The sequence below is a fragment of the Oncorhynchus masou genome, chromosome 9, assembly GCF_036934945.1.
Source record: "Oncorhynchus masou masou isolate Uvic2021 chromosome 9, UVic_Omas_1.1, whole genome shotgun sequence".
Classification (NCBI taxonomy): domain Eukaryota; kingdom Metazoa; phylum Chordata; class Actinopteri; order Salmoniformes; family Salmonidae; genus Oncorhynchus; species Oncorhynchus masou.
The window spans coordinates 58,962,817-58,963,964 of NC_088220.1; the positions used below are offsets into that span (position 1 = coordinate 58,962,817).

General features: G+C 33.5%; 1 protein-coding gene across 1 annotated transcript; it reads right to left on the minus strand.

Moving 5' to 3' along the window:
* Positions 1–227: 227 nt before the first annotated feature.
* On the minus strand, positions 228–1,148 carry LOC135545268 (olfactory receptor 2A25-like). Its single transcript, XM_064972895.1, has one exon. It carries the CDS (start codon positions 1,146–1,148, stop codon positions 228–230), a length of 921 nt encoding a protein of 306 aa, XP_064828967.1.

The following is a 1,148-nucleotide window of genomic DNA, read 5'->3' on the forward strand; positions in this document are numbered from 1 at the left end:
ATAACATCTGATAAACACGTGTATGTGACAAATTACCTAAATGAATTGGTTAATTATAAAATATCAGATTCCTAAACACTCTAGGTAAAAATAAATTATAAAAGATACGATTTCTTAAATCATTTTGCCAAAAATACAATGTATTTGTACAGTCTAAAGAAGCAAAAAGAAGCAGCAACACACAATTAATTATTACCCAAAAAATAACAATCAGATTATGTTTTAGGTCAAAGCCTCAATAGCTTTTTACAAGCCTGCCTGATTTTAGCCATCCTAATGCCATACATAATAGGATTGAAAAGTGGTGGACATATTAGAAAATAAACCAATAAAATAGTGCGAAGTATAGGTGGAAGATGTGCAGTATCATATCTGCCTTGTAGAATCACAAATAAGCAGCCAAAGGAGAAGTTCAGCAAAGAGGCTATATGTGGCATACAAGTGTTAAACGCTTTCTGTTTTTTATCTTTTGAAGACTTTAAACAAATGTGTAGAATTTTTACATATGAGTATATGGTAGGACATATAGTACAAGAAATAGAAAGCACAGTGCCAACAAGACCCCATATGTTATTCAGCGTAGTATTTGAACAGGCAAGCTTGACTATCGAATAGTTGTCACAATACAGTCTGTCTAGAACATTACCACAAAATTGCAGTCGCAAACTCAGGGAGATAACGATGGCATTGATGAAAAAAGAATACAACCAGGACAGCAGAATTAAGCCAAAAACTATTTTAGGTGTCATAATATTGTTATACTGTAGAGGATGACAAATACAAATGTACCTGTCATATGACATAACTGATAAATTGCAAAATTCCGTTAAACCGTATGTGTACAACACATAAATCTGGAGATAACAATAAAGAAGGGAAATATCATGTGTGTCAGACAGCAAGTAAAACATGAGAGCAGGAAACAAACCAGTGCTCCCATACAACTGATTAACAAACAAAGCACATAGAAACAGATACACGGGTTCATGAAGGCTTCTTTCAATGCAGATAACTCCAATAAGTAAAGCATTGGCAAGAATGATGACAAAATATAAAACAGTTACTACAGCAAAGTAGAAATACTTAATTTGTCTGATATCACCGTATGCAGCAAGCCTGAAGACCTTAAAGTGAGTAGAGTTTTCCAT